A 21,248-nucleotide genomic window follows, 5' to 3' on the forward strand; every position below is an offset into this window, starting at 1 on the left:
TTGTGAATCGGGCACTGCAATTTTTGCATGGAGGGTCGTATGAAATCACACTTAAAGTCCTTCAAAAATGAAGTTTCTAGCAAGAAGATTAATAATGGGTGTTTTTCTTTTTAACAATTTTTCTTTGATTCTATTTCTTGGTCTGATCTAGGATTTTTTTATCCAAGTTTGTTTTACCCTATCTTATAGTATTTAGCTTTAATCCGGGGTTGATTTTAGAGTTAATTTTCTTTTTAACTGAAACTGACTCATTTCATGCATATAAGTTTGTATTATATTGCAGTGTTGTTGGATTCCAGCATGCCAGAGACTCCAGAGCTCGCAACTGTAAATATTAGGGAGTACCTAGCTAAGAGACCTTTGTAGGGAGTACCTGACTAGGAGACCTATGTATGGAGTCCCTAGCATTAGCTAGCAGACCTATGTGGAAAGCACCTAACTAGCAGACCTATGTTGAAAACATCTAACTAGTAGCTATTCATTGAGTACCTTATGTTGTTTACCTGAATACACATAATGTTAAAATTGATAATTGAATATACAATAATAGATTTTATATGAAGTAAATCCGTTTATTTTCAGAGTAGAATGTTTTGAATAGTTTTTAAGTATTGAAAATAAATCTAAAAATGTCTGGACGGGATGAAGATGAGATGGAATTGCTGCGCTGCTTGAAAGGCCATGTCATTAAGGTGATCAGGACAAAATAAAAAAAAATGTAAAAATAAGAGGATAATTCAAATTGAAGTGGGATACATATTTTTGATATTAAGAAATTGTCTTATAAAATATTTTTATGAAATCTTTGAATTTGTAAGACAAAAATCATTTTCTTCATGATTTATTGATCTGTCTCTTTAATAAAAATTGTGTTTAGACCTACAAGAACTCCAAGTTTACGGATGTTACAATTAAATCTAAGGAACTGAGAATTCAGTCTGTTATTCAGTCAAAAATGTTCAACCAAACATTTTCGATAAGTATTTACTCAAAATATTTTTATTAACGTTAAAGGGATTAACCGGCAATGTATGGTGGTTTAACTGAATATATAGTATTTCATTCATGATTTTGAACCCAGTCGACTTTGCACTCAAACTCAGTAATTATACATTGTAGAAACGTTTTATACATCTAGAATGAATCCTAAAAAAATGTTCTACAATACTGCATACCCAGTTCAACCACCATACATTGCCGGTCACTCCCTTAAAGCATCAAACCGGGAAATTTAAAATGTCCACCGTAAATTGAGTCAATTCGTTTTTCTCCTACATTTTTTTCAAGATGAAAAGGAAAGTGCAAGAAAGGCAATTGTTTTCAAAATCGTTAATCTAAAAATCTGTTATAAATTTTGGTATTAATTTATTTAAATATAAATATGCCAATCTTTGACACTAACAGAAAAACAAACCAAAAAAGATCGTTTTCGTATCATTTCTCCATTTTTTAAAGTTTGATCAGGGTGTATATTTTTCCGAGCTATCTCCCTTCTCCCTTTTCTGAAAATAATGTTTGTGTCCATTTTAAGTATAAAGAAGGATGTATTAGCCTTTACATGTTCATTTTTGTTCCTTTTTCCCCCTAGACCCCCCCCCCCATTTAAAAATACCAAAATATTGGCTGAATATCCCATGCTGGAGTAGGATGGACTGGAGATAAAAGCGCACAAACTAGTTCTTTATGCGCAGAATGCCTGGTTTGCAAGGTATACACTAAAATCTTTAACAACCAGAAATAAAAACTTTTAAATGGATGGACTAATTTAGTTCAGCTCATTCTGTTCAATTACAAGTTTCCAGCTTTGGCCAGGGTTTAATTTTTAAGTAAATTTTCTGTTATAAATTTGAAACTTATTCACCATAATTAAACATTTAACGCGTAATTTTAAGTGACACTCCCTGCAAAGAGGGTAATACCTGATTTACAAAGGTACCCTTGAAACCTTTGTATGTTTAGAGATCTCTGTGTTTAATTAATCCGAAAACCTTGATCAGTCAAAGGTTTTCAGGGTACCGTTGTGAATCGGGCATTGCCATCTTACTTGGAGGCTTACTGTCCCTTTAAATACTAAGTAAATCGTCAAGATGTAATTTTGAATGACCCTCCTATGATAGAGTGGCAAATCTGATTCACAATGGTACCCTCCAAACAGATGAATGAGATATAATTAACTTTTTTACTTAAAATTTTAATTGCTTTTTAAAGTTATCAAAGTAACTTTCGGATTTGATTTCCAATGAAAAGTTAATAAATTGTCAGAATTAAACATATTCATCATTGTTACTTATACATTAGTTTAAAGGGTACCTTTGTAAATCAGACATGTCATCTTATAATTGGTTAGTCACTTGAAATTACGTATACAGTATCTTTAAATTTACATCAATTTTTCATTTTAAAATCCGAATCTTCAACTGAAGTTTACTTTCTCTTCTCCTTAGCAAACTGGGTACAGATGCGGATTCTAAGGAAATAGTGCTGGACGATTTCAGTGGAGATGTTGTGANAGTAGTTGTGGATTCTATATATTACAGGTTTGTAGCATAAAAACTAGATAAAGTAGTTGTGAATTCTATATATTGCAGGTTTGTAGCATAAAAACTAGATAAAGTAGTTGTGAATTCTATATATTGCAGGTTTGTAGAACATTGATATCAGGGGTAGATATACCCCAACCCACTTCCACACTTGAAATTGGGGAAAACGCAAGATTTGTAATGGATTGGAAAATTATTAATTATGGGTTAGAAGAATTAAAATTCAAGAAAGATGTTCTTTAGTTTACTAAATGTGTAAATTTTGATTGATTAATTTAGATTAATGACCCATAGTGGGTTTTCTTTTTTAATTTGCAAATTGTAAATGTCCCATTGTGTGCTCACTGTGCGAGTTTAGATTTTGAATTTAGATTAAAGTCCCCTAGTGCGCTCTCGGTGTTTATTTTTGAATTTGATCAATATTCTTTAATTTTATCACTGTGAGAATTTTTGACTTCAATTAAGATAACTATCCCCTAGTTAGCTCTCTGTGGATTTAAGATTAAAATTTTTGTAAATAAATTATCATTATTGTGCTCACGGTGTGAATTTTTGTGATTTGTTGAGATGTTTGTCTTCAAATATTTGCTCACTGTGCGAATATTAGCCCCTAGTCCGCCTACTGTATGAATTTTATATTTAGATTTGTATAGATAAATATCTCAGTCACTGCGTAATATGAGTTAATAATAAATGTTTCCTGTGCGAATATGATTTTAATTTAGACGAATGTCCCCAAGTTTGCTCACTGTGGAAAATGTTATGGATTTTTTGAAAGCGGGAGATCAGTTTTGTATTGATAGCATCAGGAATACATTCATTGATTATTCATTAACTCATTCATTCAGTTATCAATTCATTTATCATTCACCAATTCATTTATAATTCATTAATTCATAAGTCATCAATTCATTTGTTATAATCAATTTATCAATTCATTTATCAGTTCAATCAAATAAACTATTCATAAAAAAAGTATTATGATATGAATTTACTAATGCCAGGGATGAAGCCGCGGTCTTCATGATAAAGGTAAGGTTCTCTCAGTAAAATTAACGGAAGAGTTAACGAACGGAAGAGTTAACGAACGGCAAAAACCGTTAACATAACGGAGTAGCTTTTTAAAAAAAGATTAACGGTGGAAAACGAAAGCGGTACGGATTTTTTCAAACGGTAAATTTCGTTTTTTTCTGCTTGAAATTTCACTTAACTTGGAAAAAACTTGTTTTGATGTATTTAAATGTCGTTTTCTGAATAAAACATTTGGATTTTTTCCAGTCGTGAAAGAATCAGACCGCAGAAAAGGATAAATATAGTTTAACTTGACTTCAATTTGACAAACCTTTAACGCCGTTAATACTACATAAGACCGTTAACGGCTGCACTGTTTACGATTTATAACCGTTAAAATATTTTTTTCGGCACTTTTCGCCGTTAATACTAAAATAGACCGTCAACTGCTGTGCCGTTAACGATTGTTGAAAATTTAGATCGTTAACTAACGGTAATTAAAATACGGTAAATGCCGTTAAGTGAACGAACGTTCAGTTCTTACCTTTAAAATTAACGGCTATCTAAAATTTTTCTTTTTTAACTGTTGGAACTAACCGTTCACGAAACGGCTAGATCGTGCCCAGCCCTAGAAGAATACATGTTGCAAAAACGAAAATTATTATTGTACATTGAATTATGAATTATTTTACGCTAGCTAGAGAACCCAGCGTTGCCCAGGGTATTCGTCTTTAAAAATCAGTTTTCCTCTCCTGGGGAGGGGGAATTTAAAGATAAGGACCCCTGTGCCATGTCTTTGCGTCTTTGCTGTAAAAATCTGCAAGAAACGTAAACAGATAAACTGTTAGTAAAACTACGGCAACAGTTACAATATTCTGAATGTTTAGAACTTGAATGAGAGGTACGCCCTAGATATGCTGGTTCACCCAATATTCGCTGGTGCAATGACAGACACCGTCCTCAAGTTTATCGCAGGTACAATATTTTTCATATCTTTTTATTAAAACTAGCTTGGGAACCCAGCGTTGCTTGGATTTCCCCTTTGAAAGTAATCCCACTCAACTTGTAAGAACATTCCCGTGGTTTTATTCGAGTTCCCCAATCAAAATTTGAGGCGAATCGGTGAAGGGGTTTATTATAAGTTATTGTCAGACATACAAACAGAGATTACTACTTTACATATAAACTAGTTTGGGAACTCAGCGCGGCCCGGGTTACTAAAAGTTACTCCCGCTGTTTACCTGCACTTGAACGATTTTACCGGGAACTTAAATTTTCGCTATGAAAGTCGACCCACTTAACCTAGAATCTCAAAACCGAGCTAAGCCGAGTTCCCTAATCAAAATTTGAGGCAAATCAGTCCAGGAATTTCTGATGTATGATCGGACAAACAAACAAACAGACAAATAGAGATTACAACTATAAATATTTATAGATACATACTTTGGGTTAATGGTCATACTGCCTATCCTTATATTTTTCTCCTAGTTCAGATAAATATATCATAATTGAAAAGGATAAACGGTACCCTAAGTTTCCCTAATACTAGCTGTTTTGTATGAATTTAATTTTGATGCGGATCCGTATTCTGGATCCGCATTGGAAAATGGAAAACACTTATCTGGATACACTGGATACAAACTAAAGATTAAATTAGTCTTTAGATTTAAAAAAGATTAAGCGTTGATCTCAATATCCACAATTCTATAGTTTTCATCTCAGATTAATTGAACCATTCTGTTTTTGTAGAGAATTTCCAACAGTTCCTTTTGTCCGATACACTTAAGGAAAAACTTCTAAAGGAACTTACTGTGCCAAATATGGTGGATATTCTGTCTCATAAGGTAACTATTTCAGTCTATATTTATTGTGCTTATTCTGTCTCTACTCTCTGGTAGCTGTTTCAAAATATCTTTAGTGTCTATCTCAGACTATTATCTGCCTTAATTCTGTCTCTGGTAGCTGTTTCAAAATATCTTTAGTATCTATCTCAGACTATTATCTGCCTTAATTCTGTCTCTGGTAAATGTTTCAAAATATCTTAGAGAATACGATGGTATTGATAGAATTTTTATATTATGTGATGAAGATTAAGGGTTCGATAAGTACCCCTNTGAATATTCAGGGTTTATTGTTTTGTGATGAATATGAAGGGTTTGATGTTATCTGATGAATATCAAGTATTTGATGTTTAATGGAATGAATATTAACTATTTAAGGGTTTGATGTTATGGGATGAATCTGGAAGATATTTACTCGCTGTTGAGAGAGAAACACAATTATTCTTCTTTGTTCTACAATATATAACACAGGTAGAATTATAATTTTGGAAAAGATTACCGCCCCCCGATCCCATTGCTCCTCTGATATGGTTATGTTTTAAAGGGACTGTAAAGGAAAAAGGAAAGGGTATAGGATGAAACCTGAGAATCTCAGGCGTTAACGATACACATAAAACATCTATCTGATATTCCTGTCTCGAGAAATTGATTTAAACCCGTGCAAAATTTTACGAAAATAAAATTCATATATATGCAATTTGTATAAAAGTTGTAAAAGGTGTATAATCATAAAACATTTCTGTGGTTATCCCGAGTTTCTCAATAAAAATTTGAGGGAAATCGGTGAAGGGGTTCATGAGTTATGATCGGACATTCAGACAAACTGAGTTTACAAACTAACGTTATTTATTTGAATAAAGATAATTTTCAAAAAACTGTTCAAAAACATTGAGCTAGTTACATTAAGATTTTTGTTTTTTGTTTCTTCTAACCTGTACCAGTATTAGTATTATTTTTCCCCACCAGAGATTTTCAAATAAAATGTAGTTATTTAAAAATCTACCACTGAAAAATGCTTATAGGTTCCCTCAAATGAACTTTGCTCGGAAAGAGTTGAATGTCTGATTCATTATGGTACCCTTTGAACCTGGGACAAAGGAAAAACTATGGTTGAAAGGGACTATCAGCGTAATTTTAAGTAAACCTCCATCCAACGATGACGATGCCTGATTCACAACAGTACCCGAGAAACCTTTATCTGATCAATAATGTGGAAGATATTGTCGTGTTTCTTGGTTGCAAAGTGTTAAATTCTGATAATTATTATATGTTTTCCTGCAGTGGGATGTGTGCAAGGCAAGTAGGTAGAGAAACCACAATTGAAAATGATCAGTCTTTGAAATTATAAACATTGATATCTTGTTCATACTAGACCAGACAAAGCTTTTAAGGGTACCGTTGTAATCGGGCCTTGCCATCTTTGCATGGTGGGTCACTTGAAATTACGCATACAGCCCTTATTTCAATCCCAGCATAGTACAGTGATGGTTGGATTGCGATGTGGCCATAGGGCGTCCCTAAAAGTCTGATTGATTGATTGATTGATTGATTGAGTGGCTAGGAAAACTGATGGGTTAAATAATAAAAAGTGTGACATACTCCAGGACAAGGATGCGAGATTAGAAGAGCTGAGGTTACTGATGAGGAGTTTAAAGCTGGCACTTCTCGTCCCAAACAATATTCTCACCATTCAAGTCATCGCGGAGAAGCTAGAGGTTCAACCCGACCTGGTTTCAGGTTAGACCATTTTTTTTCTGAAAAATAATCTCTTCCCCCCCTCTTTTGAAAATACTAAGTATGTAATTTTATAGAGTTTTGTTGGCTGAATTGGGAAAAATAAATGATTTTTAGGTGGAAATAAATAAATTTTTGGTTTAAGATTTATGAAGAACTTGAAATTTTATTTCCTATATTTCTTTTTNCTATAAAATATAAATAATAAATATAAAATTTAAGTAAATATTTCAACTTTTTTATATTGATTTTTTATCCTTGGCTAGCCCTGACTGTAAAGTTAGGGAAATATAAGGGAGTATTGTTGACACACATTAATTCAGAGCTTTTTTAGAAAAGATCTCAGATATTGTAGAACCATTTAAGAATCTGAAGTCAAGTGAAAACCTTGCTTCTTTAACTCACAAGGATAGGAAGGTAAAGAGGAAATTATTAGGAGGGGGGGGGGGCTTGTGGATTAAATCATACATGTATTTACAGCAAGGGTATGTGTTAATAGGAGGTCTCAACCTATTTTGTCTGTTCGGGAAGATGGTAGGGAGAATTATTTTAGGATTTTTATAAATGTTTTTACAAGGTCTTAAATTATTTAAGGATAAAAGTAAAGCATCCTCGGATACGAAAAGTATAGCGGAATCATGCAGGTACATCAAATATAGATTAAATAAATTTAAATGTTTCAGAAACATCGCTTAAAAAAAATGCAAATTATCAATGCAATAGTTTAATTGGTTGATTGTAAAACATCAATGTTTTTATTGATTGTAAAACATCAATAGTTTTGATTGATTGTAAAATATTAATGGTTTTAATTGGTTGATTGTAAAACATCAATGGTTTTGATTCATTTTTTAATATTAATGATTTTGGTTGAATGAATGCAAGTCATCAATGGTTTGATTTATTGATTGCAAATTATCAATGTTTTTATTGATTAAGAAATGTCAATGGTTTAATTACTTTATTGTAAATCATTGATTGATTTGTATCTTGTAAGTATTAAGGATGAGGTTTGGAAGCATTCCTCATATATCAACATGTTCGGATCTTGTTCTTAAATTAGGAATTCAATTATTCTTTAATAAGCTTTCTCGCTAGAAAATAGCTATCATATGTTTCTTAAAAGACTATCATTTTTTTGTACAGAAATGTAGAAATTTTTTGTAAAATTTTGTGCATTTTTCTGTTTGAATGCTGGATATCTAAAATATTTACAAATCTTTGATTAATGATGGAATAGAAATATTTTAATATTTTAAAAATGTTAAATTTAAATTTTTCTTTAATCTTAATTTTCTGGCTTAAAACCATTATGATATTTTCTTTTTTCAATAGTTTAAATTGAGATTAGAACCCTGGTCCCAGATTAGCCAAACTAAGTTCCAGTTTGCTCCTTCTCAAACAACAAACAAGGTAGTTAACCAGTTTTCCAGTTTGCTCCTTCCCAAACAACAAACAAGGTAGTTACCAGTTTTCCAGTTTGCTACTTCTCAAACAACAAACAAGGTAGTTAACCAGTATTCTAGTTTTCTACTTCCCAAACAACAAACAAGGTAGTTAACCAGTATTCTAGTTTGCTACTTCTCAAACAACAAACGAGGTAGTTAAACAGTATTTTAGTTTGATACTTCCCAAACACCAAACAAGGTAGTTAACCAGTATTCTAGTTTTCTCCTTCCCAAACAACAAACAAGGTAGTTAACCAGTTTTCTAGTTTGCTACCTCCCAAAGAACAAACAAGGTAGTTAACCAGTATTCTAGTTTGATACTTCCCAAACAACAAGCAAGGTAGTTAACCAGTATTCTAGTCTGCTACTTCTCAAACAACAAACAAGTTAACTAACCAGTATTCTAGTTTGCTACTTCTCAAACAACAAACAAGGTAGTTAACCAGTATTCTAATTTGATACTTCCCAAACAACAAACAAGTTAACTAACCAGTATTCTAGTTTGCTACTTCTCAAGCAACAAACAAGTCAACTAACAAGTATTCTAGTTTGCTACTTCTCAAACAACAAACAAGTTAACTAACCAGTATTCTAGTTTGCTACTTCTCATACAACAAACAAGGTAGTTAATCAGTATTCTAGTTTGCTACTTTTCAAAAAACAAACAAGGTAGTAAAACAGTATTCCAGTTTGCTAATTTTCAAGCCACAAACAAGGTAATTAGCCAGTATTCCGGTTTGCTACGTCTCAAACAACAAACAAGTTAGCTGACCATCATTCCAGTTTGCTACTTTTCAAAAAACAAATAAGTTAGCTGACCAGTATTCTAGTTTGCTACTTCTCGAACAAAGCAGTTAAAGTTGATCTATCTTAATCTTTCTAGTAAATTCGAGTTTGCAACTTTGAAAAAACAAACAATAAAGTAAACTTACTGCGTTCTGTTTTGCTTTTTCTTTGGAAGGCTTTAAGTAGGTAGTACTTGTCAATATATTTACTTTTTTTGCAATTCAAAAATAGAAAAAGGTATTAACCTTCAAATATTGTATTTTACTTCAAATTGTATTTGATCATGTTTTACAATATTTATTTTAAGATGGCTGTGTGTAAAAAGAACATGAAGTCGATCACGGTATTCATCAAGAAAATGGACAAACAGACGAAAAAGGACACCGAGACAGTAGACACGGACAAGAATCAAGATAAAAAGGACGAAAAAGAAGAAAACAAGGACGCAGATAAAAGTGAGAAACCAGTGGAAGAAGAGAAGAAGAAAGATGAGAAAGTGAACGGAGAAGCAGAAAACTGTGAGAAGAAGAAAGATGAGAAAGGGAACGGAGAGAAGAAGAAAGATGAGAAGGGGAACGGAGAGAAGAAGAAAGATGAGAAAGGGAACGGAGAGAAGGAGAAAGAAGATGTTACTAATGAAACAAAGGATTCTGATGAGTTTAGGGTGTGCGGTGTATCTGTATCCGACGACGACGGAAGTTATGAAATAGGTAACCTTGCAATATTAGGGACTTCAAATCCTTTCCAGTGTTTTCATTTATTAATCATGTTTCGCCATAGAAATACTTATCAGATAGATCTGGATCCGGACTCCGCTTCAATGGATGGATTCCATATCCGGATTCATTTTAAAGGACTGATATTCCCGAATATGAAATTATTTGAAAAGGACGGATTTAAAATCCGGTTTCATTTAAGAAGACGGATTTAGAATCCGGATTCGGTTCTAAATGGTATGTACCTTATTTGTACCTCGTCTCATACTTCTCTTCCGTCTTATCTTTCAAAATTTCAGCAAAATCTGTGAAATGCCGTCCATCAGGTGGCTGATTTGACATGGAATGTTGTAATAAATGAAATATTGTAATACAAATCGCGAGGTCGCAAAGAAAAAAAAGCCTAAGATAATATATGCATAGCACACCGACACCATCATTGTTATGCTTAAGAATATCTGTGTTAGTGTCTGAGAAAATATAGGATTTGAAATTGCTGTTATTGCAAATTTCTATGTAAGATAATAGCTCGATAAAAAATGGTTCAAAGTAATTTAATGAGTGATTGATATTGAAATATGATTGATCTGTATTAAGCTAGATCCAAACTAAGACGTTTTCAAGTTGTATTACTATAGCAAAGACTCAAAACTCAAAAGTGAAAGCATTTGTTTAACTAAGCAAAGTATCAATTTTGTATTCAAGTTTGTTTTACAATTTATTGCAACACCTCTTGCTTGTTTTTCTTATAATAGTAAATAGTTCGAAATCTTTGATAAAGAATAAGTTAGGTATAGAGACATCCCATATTTCTTGTAAAACTAAAAAAACTTTAACTGATATATTAACGCCTGATTTTTCGATTCTCTCAAGAAATATTTTCAATTCCTTAAAAGGCAGACTTTGATTGTTTAAACTAAGGACATTTAATCCGCTAAAATTTCTAAAGTTTGATACGAAATTGTTTTAACTTGGGTATGTATTTCTAAGCTCAATGTTTGCAAAAAAAAACCATATTTGTTGGATCTAGATAATCATTATAATTAGGAGTATATTGCTCGTTTTTATCATTTTTCACATCTTCAAGATCATCGTGGTCGTTTTTGATTCAATTTAAAATTAATTAAGTTGTCGAATTACGCATGTAATCCACCAAAAAGTGTTTAAAGGAGATAAGATAGGAAGAGAATGGAATTGTGTAAGCGAGTGAGGAGACGGGAGTGTATTAATGATATTTAGGAGTTGTTGAAGGAGAAGGAGTGAGGAGCAGGGAGTACATACTAGAGGCTGGGGAGTATATCATTGAAATTGCTGCGTTGTACTCACAGGAATGTATTCAAAACAAACTTGAACATAAAAACATTTGCTTTTACTTTATGATTTATACGTTTTTTTAGTTTGTTGTTATTATTGAAGCAAAAACTAGTCAGATCTTATTCTCATGTTTAAGTCAAGTTTTCATATTTTGTTAAAAAATTCAACTTTTGTTAGCAAGCATTGAATGCATTGTTCTGAAGGAAAAGGTTTCCGGTTTAGAGAAGCATGGAAAGGGTAAGGAGAAAGTTGCGCAGGTCAGTTTGTATTTAGATTAAATCATATTGAAGGGACTGTTGAGGAAATTTAAAATGACCCCTCATTTCCTTGTATCTAATTCATAAATCCAAGTCCCTTAGCGCGCTTGTAAATGATTGAAGTTTAGTGTAGCATCCTGTGCAAAAAGTATCTCCTTCAATGAGTCTAAAACTGTATTAATTGCCCCTTTTAAGATTGGAATTTTTATATTTATTATTTGAAAGACCTCAAATATTTGGATTTAATTAAAGTGTAATATCGTATTAATTTTAAATTCCACGGAATTGCTAGTTAATTAGTGAACATCGTATTTATTCACTAAATTGTGATATTAATTAATTTTGAGTGTCCTTGTGGCTATACATTCATTATGATCAAATAGATTATCAAGTACAATAGGTGGCAACAGAGAAATGGAGCAATGATACACGACGTCACAAGTGTCAAATATAACTGGAAAATCGAAATTTTCTCACATAAGTTGACATGTACGATTAAATAAAAAAACTAAAAACAGAAAATAAAGAACTCATAAAATTGCACTTATTTTACTGTAAGATAAGAACTGTTTTCTAAAATTATCACATTTATTGACAATTTTGTCGGACACAAAAACTAAGTTGACGCTTGTGACTGAGAGAGTGTACAAATTCTACGTTGCATCTATTGTACTTCACAATCTATTTGAATATGATACTCTCAAGTAAATATCGTCGTTTTTATATCGATTTTGAGAAAGAAAAACAATGATAACTCCTATCATTTTTACTTTGAAACATTACTTGTAATAAGGTGAACATTCCCTTTAAGCTGGTTGTTTTCAGGAAATGTTTAGTGCAACAACGGTTGAGGATTATTGCTTTGCTACAAACAAGCCAAGAACACTCGGCCCTGTATTAGAGGGGTCAACTCAACCTGTACCTGGGTTTCTATTCAGGTATTCAGGGGGAGATATTAGAGGGGTCAGCTGAACCCGTACCTGGGTTTCTATTCAGGTTTTCAGGGGGAGATATTAGAGGGGTCAGCTGAACCCGTACCTGGGTTTCTATTCAGGTTTTCAGGGGGAGATATTAGAAGGGTCAACTGAACCCGTACCTGGGTTTATATTAAGGTATGCAGGGGTAGATATTTGAAGGGTCAGCTGAACCCGTACCTGGGTTTCTATTTAAGTATTCAAGGGGAGATATTAGAGGGGTCAACTGAACCCGTACCTGGGTTTATATTAAGGTATGCAGGGGGAGATATTAGAAGGGTCAACTGAACCTGTCCCTGGGTTTCTATGCAGGTATGCAGGGGGAGATATTAGACGAAGAATACAGCGGTCTTCAAAATATTAAACATGGATGTCTAATCCATACTTGATCAGAAGCTTTCAAGGTTACCGTTTTCAATCGGTCTTAGTTTGCATTGAGGTCACTGGAAATCACACTCACAGTCCCTTTAATTAGGTTACCCAAGCAGATTCTACGGCTGGAGAAAGGGTCCCCTGGTAAATATTTCTGGTTGAAAGGGTTTGGATTAGAGACAGTGGAGCTTAAGGTGAAAAAAATTTGTTAAAAGATTACTTGAATTTCAGTTTTTGTTAATATTTTTAGTTAAAAATTACACCTTACAACTCCCGGGGAGGGGGGGGGGTTGATATGTGAAACTTTGAGGAAAAATCTAAATTTGGACATCAATAGTTTCTTTGTTTATTTCGTAATCAACAATTTTCTCTAAATTAGTTAATCTCAACCTCTCCAGAAAAATGTCAGAGAATAAAATGATTTTCAGTCGGCAAGGGGGGGATTTATTTGAAAGTAAATATACACCCCCTGTAAAAATGTTAATTTTTAAGGATTCCTCTGAAAAATCTCGATTGTATCCAATCTGGGGATTTCACAGTGCATATAAGTATTATCCTTTCGATCATCAGGTATATTGTGATAACTTTACTTAAACTGCATATAAACTGCATATAAACTTCATATAAACTGTACATAAACTGTACATAAACCTTATATTTACTTTACATTAACTTTACAATAAAAAAGAAAACGCGCTCCCGTACATGTTTATGTGAACAGTTATTTGTGGCATCTTCATAATTATATTGTTCCTTCTTTTATCCTATATGATGTAGCCTCGATATTAACGAGGAACGGTCAATGTTTCTCGTTATGAAGCTAATCAATCTTCTTTAATAGAAAAAAGAGAACTCGTCTCCGTAGCATGTTTATGTGAAAACATGCACAAAGTTAGTTATGGCATTTTCTAATAATTGATAACACACACCGTGTTTGTCGTATTTCTAAGTCAAATTGCATACAAGTATGCTATCCTATTGAATATAATGTAGTTTTTTCTTTTGAACTGCTGCTTCGTCAATACTCAAATATAAATGTAACATGAATTCTGACAAGAAAAACCGAAAAAATGTATCCGGAAACTAATAGATTTCTTCTTAATTAATGTATGTACACGATACTATCGTAAAATAGTTTTTCTGTTAAATCCATATAAACAAATTTGTAATATCCTCGATACATGAATAAATATCTAGATCTTAAAAAAAAACTTCACAATAACTTTACAACAACTTTACATCTACTTTACATTAACTTTACATTAACTTTACATTAACTTTAAATTTACTTTACATTTACTTTACATTTACTTTACATTTACTTTACATTTACTTTACATTAACTGTTAATAAACTGTATATAAACGGTACATAAACTGTACATAAACTGTACATAAACTTAACAAACTGTTGTACTTTACATGCCTCTTTAAGTATTAAAGGTGTATTTTCTGCTGCTTTTACTTCTTTTGGTCTAAGTTGATAATAAAACTATGATATAAAAGCTCGGGAGTGGTTTTCCATGTTTTTCCTTTATAGAATTATTTTTTTCTCTTTTTGTTCCTCCAATTGAATATTTTATAAGGCTCGGTTACATAACTGAATAGAAGGTAATTTACATTCTGAAACTGTTACCAGTTCAGTTCATATAACAACAGAAAAATTAAATTAATAATAATTTATGCATTTTTTTCGGTTTGAATATTTTTTTTTTTTTTCTTTGTGTAAAGTTTGACATCATTATTTTAAATCCTCATAAATGGAGTGTTTTTTTTGTGCAATATTTTAAAAAAAATTCTTGGAAACAGGAATATAATTATGTTTAGTTTGTTCACGTTGTTGAGGTGACAGTTTTTAAATTTTGTCGAATCTCCCTCTCGTATTTTGAAAATCATTTTTGAAGGATTTTGATTACATTTTTGCAACCTCATGGGGGAGGGGGGTGGATACTTATATATTCGATGTAAACATTTTGTAATGATATCAAAGTTATCAAATAACATAGCAATGTAATAATTATACAGTTTTCTCAATAAATCATGTTCTGAAAGGGATTGTGTATGTAATTTTTAGTTACATGACCGATTTAAAACGAAAATGAGGAAGATATTGTCGTTTTTTAACAATGCGTAATTCTGTTAATTTAGCTCCTGTTCTTTTTAGTCAAATCTGCAAGTACCTTTATAGAAAAGCCTCATTGGAAAAAAATATCAATTTTAACCTGAGAAATGAGGATATCTTATTTAACCTTGATCGTTCAAAGCTTTCAAGGGAATTGTTGAAAATTGGACATGATTTATGTGTACAATACATTTAAATTAATAATTGTAATTTGATCATTCACGCTTTATAAGATAAAAATAGATATTAACTTTTGAATTATACCAATATCTGATATAATAAGCATGGTTGCACATTAAAACTGCTATAGTTACCTTTCATTTCAATATTCAATTGGTTAAGATAAGAATCATTAATTCAAAGACAATACTTTTTATTTTTATTTTTAATACAATACAAGCCATAAGACCTCACTTCATTCTTGAACTAGTAAATTCATTTTGAGTTTGGAGTTAGAGTTGTATTGTATCTGTATCATCTATCTATCTATGGTCTAGGGTTGTATTGTATCTGTATCCTCTATCTTATATGGTCTAGGGTTGTATTGTATCTGTATCTATCTTATATGGTCTAGGGTTGTATTGTATCTGTATCTATCTATCTATGGTCTAGGGTTGTATTGTATCTGTATCCTCTATCTATCTATGGTCTAGGGTTGTATTAAATCTGTATCTATCTTATATGGTCTAGGGTTGTATTGTATCTGTATCATCTATCTATCTATGGTCTATGGTTGTATTATATCTGTATCTATCTTATATGGTCTAGGGTTGTATTGTATCTGTCTATCTATCTATCTATGGTCTAGGGTTGTATTGTATCTGTCTATCTATCTATCTTATATGGTCTAGGGTTGTATTGTATCTGTATCATCTATCTATCTATGGTCTAGGGTTGTATTATATCTGTATCTATCTATCTATGGTCTAGGGTTGTATTATATCTGTCTATCTATCTATCTATGGTCTAGGGTTGTATTATATCTGTCTATCTATCTATCTATGGTCTAGGGTAGTATTGTATCTGTCTATCTATCAGATTCTAGGATATTATTATTGGTTGTATGTGTTACGTATCTTTTATTTATTTATCTATGAAGCAGGGGAAGTGTATCCGTTTCAATGATATTGGGTGTAATGTATCCGTATCTATTTATGATCCATCTAGGGTTCTATTATATATCTATATCTATTTAGAGGAATGTTTTGTATCTATTTACTATATTTCTTTGTATCTAGGGTTGTGTTGTATCTGTATCTATTTAGAGGAATGTTTTGTATCTATTTACTATATTTCTCTGTATTTTGGGTTGTATTGTGTCTGTGTCTATTTAGAGGAATGATTTGTATCTATTTATTATATATCTCTGTATTTAGGTTTGTATTGTGTCTGTATCTAGTTAGAGGAATGTTATGTATCTATTTATTATATTTCTCTCTATCTAGGGTTTTATTATATCTGTATCTATTTAGAGGAATGTTTTGTATCCTATTTTTTTTATAATTCTCTGTATTTAGGGTTGTATTGTGTCTGTATCTGTCTAGAGGAATGTTTTGTATCTATTTACTATATTTCTCTGTATCTAGGGTTCTATTATATCTGTATCTGTCGAGAGGAATTTTTTGTATCTATTTATTATATTTCTCTGTATCTAGGGTTGTATTGTGTCTGTATCTAGTTAGAGGAATGTTTTGTATCTATTTATTATATTTCTCTGTATCTAGGGTTGTATTGTGTCTATATCTAGTTAGAGGAATGTTTTGTATCTATTTATTATAATTCTCTGTATCTAGGGTTGTATTGTATCTGTATCTATTTAGAGGAATGTTTTGTATCTATTTATTATATTTCTCTGTTTCTAGGGTTTTATTGTGTCTGTAACTGTTTAGAGGAATGTTTTGTATCTATTTACTATATTTCTCTGTATTTAGGGTTGTATTGTATCTGTATCTATTTAGAGGAATGTTTTGTATCTATTTATTATATTTCTCTGTATCTAGGGTTTTATTGTATCTGTAACTGTTTAGAGGAATGTTTTGTATCTATTTACTATATTTCTCTGTATCTAGGGTTGTATTGTATCTGTATCTAGTTAGAGGAATGTTATGTATCTATTTATTATATTTCTCTGTATCTAGGGTTGTATTGTGTCTGTATCTATCTAGAGGAATGTTTTGTATCTATTTAATATATTTCTCTGTATCAGGGTTTTGAGTTCCTGCCTGGGATAAAGAAACAGTTCCAGTTCTCCCTGGAAGGAATAAATGAAACCCTGTCTCTTGATTCCATCCAGGTATAATTAATACTAGCATCTTTACTGTACTGTACTGTACTGTACTGTACTGTACTGTACTGTACTGTACTGTACTGTATAGTACTGTACTGTACTGTACTGTACCTTACTGTACTGTACCTTACTGTACTGCACTGCACTGTGCTGAAATATACTCCACTTCATTGTACTGTATTGTACTGTACAGTACCTTACTGTACAGTACCTTACTGAACTGTACTGTACTGCACTGTACTGTATTTTTCAGTACTGTACTGTACTGTACTGTATTGTTCAGTACTGTACTGTACCGTTGCATTGCACTGTACTGCATTGCCTTTGCTGTACGGAACTTGACTGTACCACACTGTATTGAACTCTGTACAGGATCTTGATACACTCGAGAGAACTCCTGTTCATGAGGTTGTAGATCTAGACGACAGTGAAGAGGGGGAGGAGGGGGGCAGCGAGGAGGAAATAAATAGACCAACAAATGAGTAAGAAACTATAAAATTTGAAAGTTTTTTCTAAGTGATCCCTTTTACCACAATGTTGAAAACAGACCATCAGGTTTCAAGTCAAAACACCTAAACTCCTCGGAAAATAAAATTTTATTAATTCCCTAGGCGGCATTTTCTAAAAATTTAGATTCTATCTCAGTTGACTGCATAGTGCATACTTATATATTCCAAAGACAAAGGTTTAGTTGTTTTGACTTGAAACCTGATGGTCCATTTTTAGCCGTGTGTTAAACAGTTTGAAAAATCATGAACAATTTTTCTGGTATTTTCTTTTCTTTTTAAAAATCTAAATACAAACTGTAAGACCGAATTTAATTCTTGATAAAGTAATTTCATCTTGAGATTGATCTGTGGATGGTAGGGGATCACTAAAGCTCTGATTGATTCATTTCTTGTTACATGCATTGACTTTTGACTAGCACCTGTAAAATGACATAGATAAAGTCGTCGACGTAGATATCAATACAACTAGATGAATTTCTATACAGCATGAATACACATAAACATAGAAGTCAAGAAAAGCGGACGATAAAAAATATTTGAATACTTGTAAACTTGCAGTTTGAAAAAAAACTTAAATAAAAAATTTATATTTTTGCTATCGCCTACCACTTAAGAAAAACTAATTTGAGCATGGTTTCTGGGTTCCCAAGCTAGTAAGACAATAAGGCATAATGCATGCATTACAAAAATTACTAGATAGAATTAAACAACGAAAATTTAATTAATAAGCGAAGAATTTGATAATTAAGATTTAGAATTTATCATTAAAATCTCAATTTTCAATAATAACAAACATTTTTAGCGGTGAAAATGAGGATAGCGTGATGATTGTTGATAGTGGTAGTGATGGGGAGGATGAGGAGGAAGAGGACGAAAGAGGGGAAGAGGAAGAAGAAGATGAAGATGACGATGATCAGGACCCGGATCCATATCTCCGAGACATGAGTAGAAACGGGGTGAGTAGCATTTCCCAATCGAGAGATAAAGTCACCCTCCATTTATTGAGAGATAGTCACCCTCCATTTATTGAGAGATAAAGTCACCCTCCATTTATTGAGAGATAAAGTCACCCTCCATTTATTGAGAGATAAAGTCACCCTCCATTTATTGAGAGGCATGTTCGTTCACACTTTGCATTGTGCTTAATTAATTCGAAGGTCAAAGCTTTTGTTTTTGTTATTTGTTCAATGTTCATAGCGTGCTCATCGGGTTCTTCATAGTTTATTGAACAATAAAGTGGAAATTAGCAAAAATACAAATCGTAAGACCTCTTCTAGTATAGTCACTTCAATTTTGAGGTGTGAGTGTAGGACGTCCCTAAAAGCATGATTTGATTTGATTTGAAAAGCGTCGGACACTGCCATTTCTTTCCTTAAACCATCAATAAAGTGGAAGAAATCCACCAAGAAAGTACGTTAGTGCAGATTTAAAATTATTATTTTTAATTTCTAGAAAAAGTAAAATCAAATTTACATAAGTTAATAATTTTTACTTATGGATGTTCTTTTGAGGGTTTTGCTGGGTTTGGGCATAGACGAGGCGGAGGAGTAACTGGTCGGGGCGGAGAGGCAGAACCTATTGAAATACCTAGCAGCTCAGAGGAGGAGGAGGAGGCTGAGACGGATGAGGTAAATGGGATGGGATGGGATGGGATGGGATGGGATGGGATGGGACAGTATGGGATGCGATGGGATGCGATGGGATGCGATGGGATGCGATGGGATGGGATAGGATGCGATGGGATGGGATAGGATGGGATGGAATAGGATGGGATGGAATAGGATGGGATGGAATAGGATGGGATGGAATAGGATAGGATGGAATAGGATAGGATGGGATGGATAGGATAGGACGTGATGGGATGGTAATAGAATGGAATGGAATATGATGGGATGGGACGGGTAGGAATAGGATTGAATGGAATAGGACGAAATGGGATGGATTGGAATGGAATGGAATATGATTGGACGGGATGGGATGGGATAGAATAAGATGGAATGGAATAGGATAGAATAGAATGCAATGAGACAAATTAAGACGCAAAAAAAGATTGGATGGGAAGGACTTGAGTGGGATGAGATAGAAAAAATAGGAAATAAACATTTGTATCACATAGTTTTAAGGGACTGTAGACCTACTTTCAAATTGGCCCTCCACTTAAACTTTATTTGTTCGATTCACAACATTACCCTAACAATTTCATCTGATAATGGATGACTGAATTATACTTATGGTTCTAACTAAAAATGTAGTGCCTTTGGAAACCATGTGACGTCATTTGCTATTAGTATACACTATAACGTGTACACTGCAGTACAGTACACGCAAATTTCCCGGCAATAAGTTTTTAGCTTTAGAAATACTGATTTTTCCGACGTCTCTGATCAAACGCAGAGTTATGAGGATTTACCAGATGTATGGTCAATTGAAATTGCTTCTACAGTCAGTCCCTTCAAACAGAACTCGTTAGGAAAATATTTTGCTGCTTTCCCGCATTTTTAATAATCAATGTTTAGGCCGGAGACAAACCAAGCAAGAGAACTGCTTCAACTGAACCCGGATCTCCGAAGAGAACAAAATATCAAGAATAGAATGCTTCTATTAACTCAACTGCATGAAATGCATGAAATAATGAATTATGAAATATTGTATAACTAAACATTTGGCTTCTTGGAATTAGTACAAATATTCAAAGTTAAATTCAAACTGTATATGACGTATCGTGTAAAGCCAAATTGGCCGATTTATGTGTGTTTATTTTTACATTTCGAACAACATAATTGATTTTTTTAATATTTCAGATAAAAATGTCATCATCCTCCTACACATTCACAATCACAGGTCAATATATTTGCCAGGCGTTACCCGTTGAATTAAACAAAAATTGAAAATAAATTAACTAATTCAGCCAATTTGGTCCAGCCGTTAAGCCATCTATAGCTGACTATAAATACTAATTTGTAATCTCTGTTTGTCTTGTCTGTGTGTCCTGGTGTTTGTTTGTTTGGTTTTTTTGTTTGTCCGATCATAACTCAGGCACCCCTGTACCGATTTGCCTCACATTTTGTTTTGGGAAATCGGGAGAGCCATGTGAATGTTCTTAGCTTGGTTTTGAGGTTCTTAGTTGAGTAGGTCGACCTTTATCGGGGAAAACTTGCTTAAATCGTTATTTCGGGTAGACGGCGGGAGTAACTATAAGTTATTACAGTTTATATTCCTATGTAAGTGCCTAGTCTGATTAAGCACAAACATTTTTCAACAGAAGAGACAATTGCTGAAACCGAGATGCCTAGGACCACAAATAACTCTAAAACATCATCATCTTTAGCACCAGGTTC

At 32.8% G+C, this 21,248-nt stretch overlaps 1 protein-coding gene across 1 annotated transcript; it reads left to right on the top strand.

Moving 5' to 3' along the window:
• The first annotated feature begins 255 nt into the window (after positions 1 to 255).
• LOC111713946 (uncharacterized) lies at positions 256 to 20,712 on the top strand. Its single transcript, XM_023488941.1, has 25 exons — positions 256 to 692; positions 878 to 922; positions 1,647 to 1,708; positions 2,445 to 2,537; positions 3,266 to 3,349; positions 3,545 to 3,572; positions 4,439 to 4,526; positions 5,301 to 5,395; positions 5,771 to 5,863; positions 6,997 to 7,129; positions 7,461 to 7,543; positions 7,721 to 7,770; positions 8,131 to 8,184; positions 8,473 to 8,539; positions 9,668 to 10,070; positions 11,316 to 11,404; positions 11,594 to 11,647; positions 12,473 to 12,585; positions 13,097 to 13,187; positions 13,486 to 13,563; positions 17,321 to 17,407; positions 17,774 to 17,883; positions 18,713 to 18,866; positions 19,422 to 19,538; positions 20,427 to 20,712. The coding sequence occupies exons 1-25, from the start codon at positions 630 to 632 to the stop codon at positions 20,499 to 20,501; spliced, it is 2,409 nt and encodes an 802-aa protein (XP_023344709.1). The 5' UTR covers positions 256 to 629; the 3' UTR covers positions 20,502 to 20,712.
• Positions 20,713 to 21,248: the final 536 nt, after the last annotated feature.

Source organism: Eurytemora carolleeae, unplaced genomic scaffold, assembly GCF_000591075.1.
Source record: "Eurytemora carolleeae unplaced genomic scaffold, Eaff_2.0 scaffold1479, whole genome shotgun sequence".
Classification (NCBI taxonomy): Eukaryota; Metazoa; Arthropoda; class Copepoda; order Calanoida; family Temoridae; genus Eurytemora; species Eurytemora carolleeae.